This window comes from Trichoplax adhaerens, genomic scaffold, assembly GCF_000150275.1.
Source record: "Trichoplax adhaerens TRIADscaffold_73 genomic scaffold, whole genome shotgun sequence".
Classification (NCBI taxonomy): domain Eukaryota; kingdom Metazoa; phylum Placozoa; class Uniplacotomia; order Trichoplacea; family Trichoplacidae; genus Trichoplax; species Trichoplax adhaerens.
In genome coordinates this window covers 1-778 of record NW_002061011.1, presented here as the reverse complement: position 1 = coordinate 778, position 778 = coordinate 1, and the positions used below count along the sequence as shown (strand labels likewise).

The 778-nt window shown below is 42.3% G+C and overlaps 1 protein-coding gene across 1 annotated transcript in view; it reads right to left on the bottom strand.

Moving 5' to 3' along the window:
* TRIADDRAFT_62475 (uncharacterized protein) overlaps positions 1-718 on the bottom strand; it is a gene marked incomplete at both ends in the record, with an annotated part of 34592 nt that extends 33874 nt beyond the window's left edge. Inside the window, one exon of the mRNA XM_002118404.1 lies at positions 25-718. Coding sequence (XP_002118440.1) covers positions 25-717 — 693 coding nt within the window. The remainder of the gene's footprint in view (positions 1-24) is intronic.
* Positions 719-778: the final 60 nt, after the last annotated feature.

The following is a 778-nucleotide window of genomic DNA, read 5'->3' as shown; positions in this document are numbered from 1 at the left end:
GAATTAATCGTTTCTTAAAAACACGATTTTCTCAGAGAATCTTTCTCGTTCTGTAAGAACGGTGAGAAAGTAAATTCCTTGAAGCGACTCTTGAATTTCGAGGTCTAATTGATGTGTTCCACCCAAAAGTTGACCATTGAATAATTCTTTCTTGAGCGAGCCAGTCAAATCGTAAAGCAGCACTTGAACCTTCTGGCGCTTATCGGTTACAAATTGTGCCGTAAAGTTGCCATTCGATGGGTTGGGATAAACCTCAAGTTCGTTGTATTGGCTCGAACCCGAGAAAATGGCCGTAACCGTATCTCCATTTGTGGGGAAAAACTTTCGGCTATATGCCGTTGACCCGTCAAAATCAGTTCTGTTGGTTTCCCAATGACTGAACTCGAAACCAGGGTTTTCGACTATTTCCATCTGGATGGCAATGTCTTCAAAATACACACCCTTGAATGGGAATTTCCTCAACGAAATGGAATTCAAATCGATTTTTCCCGCCTGTGGCGGATAAACATTCAGTTGAATATTGGCTTTATCAGCCAAACCATGAAACTGCTGAACTTGAGATAGGGCAAAGGGTGGTCTTTCTTCAACGTAGGTTTTGACGATATCCACTTCTTCATACCAGTCGTTTTCTTCTGCTCCCCAACGGGCATAATGCCTTGGAATAACGGCCTCTATTCGTTCTGCTGCTTTGTCTACAGCTTCTGAGAATTTCTCGGCACTGAAAACCGTGTTGGCCAAATCGCAATACCGATTAATGTAGTATTCGAAATAGTCTCTA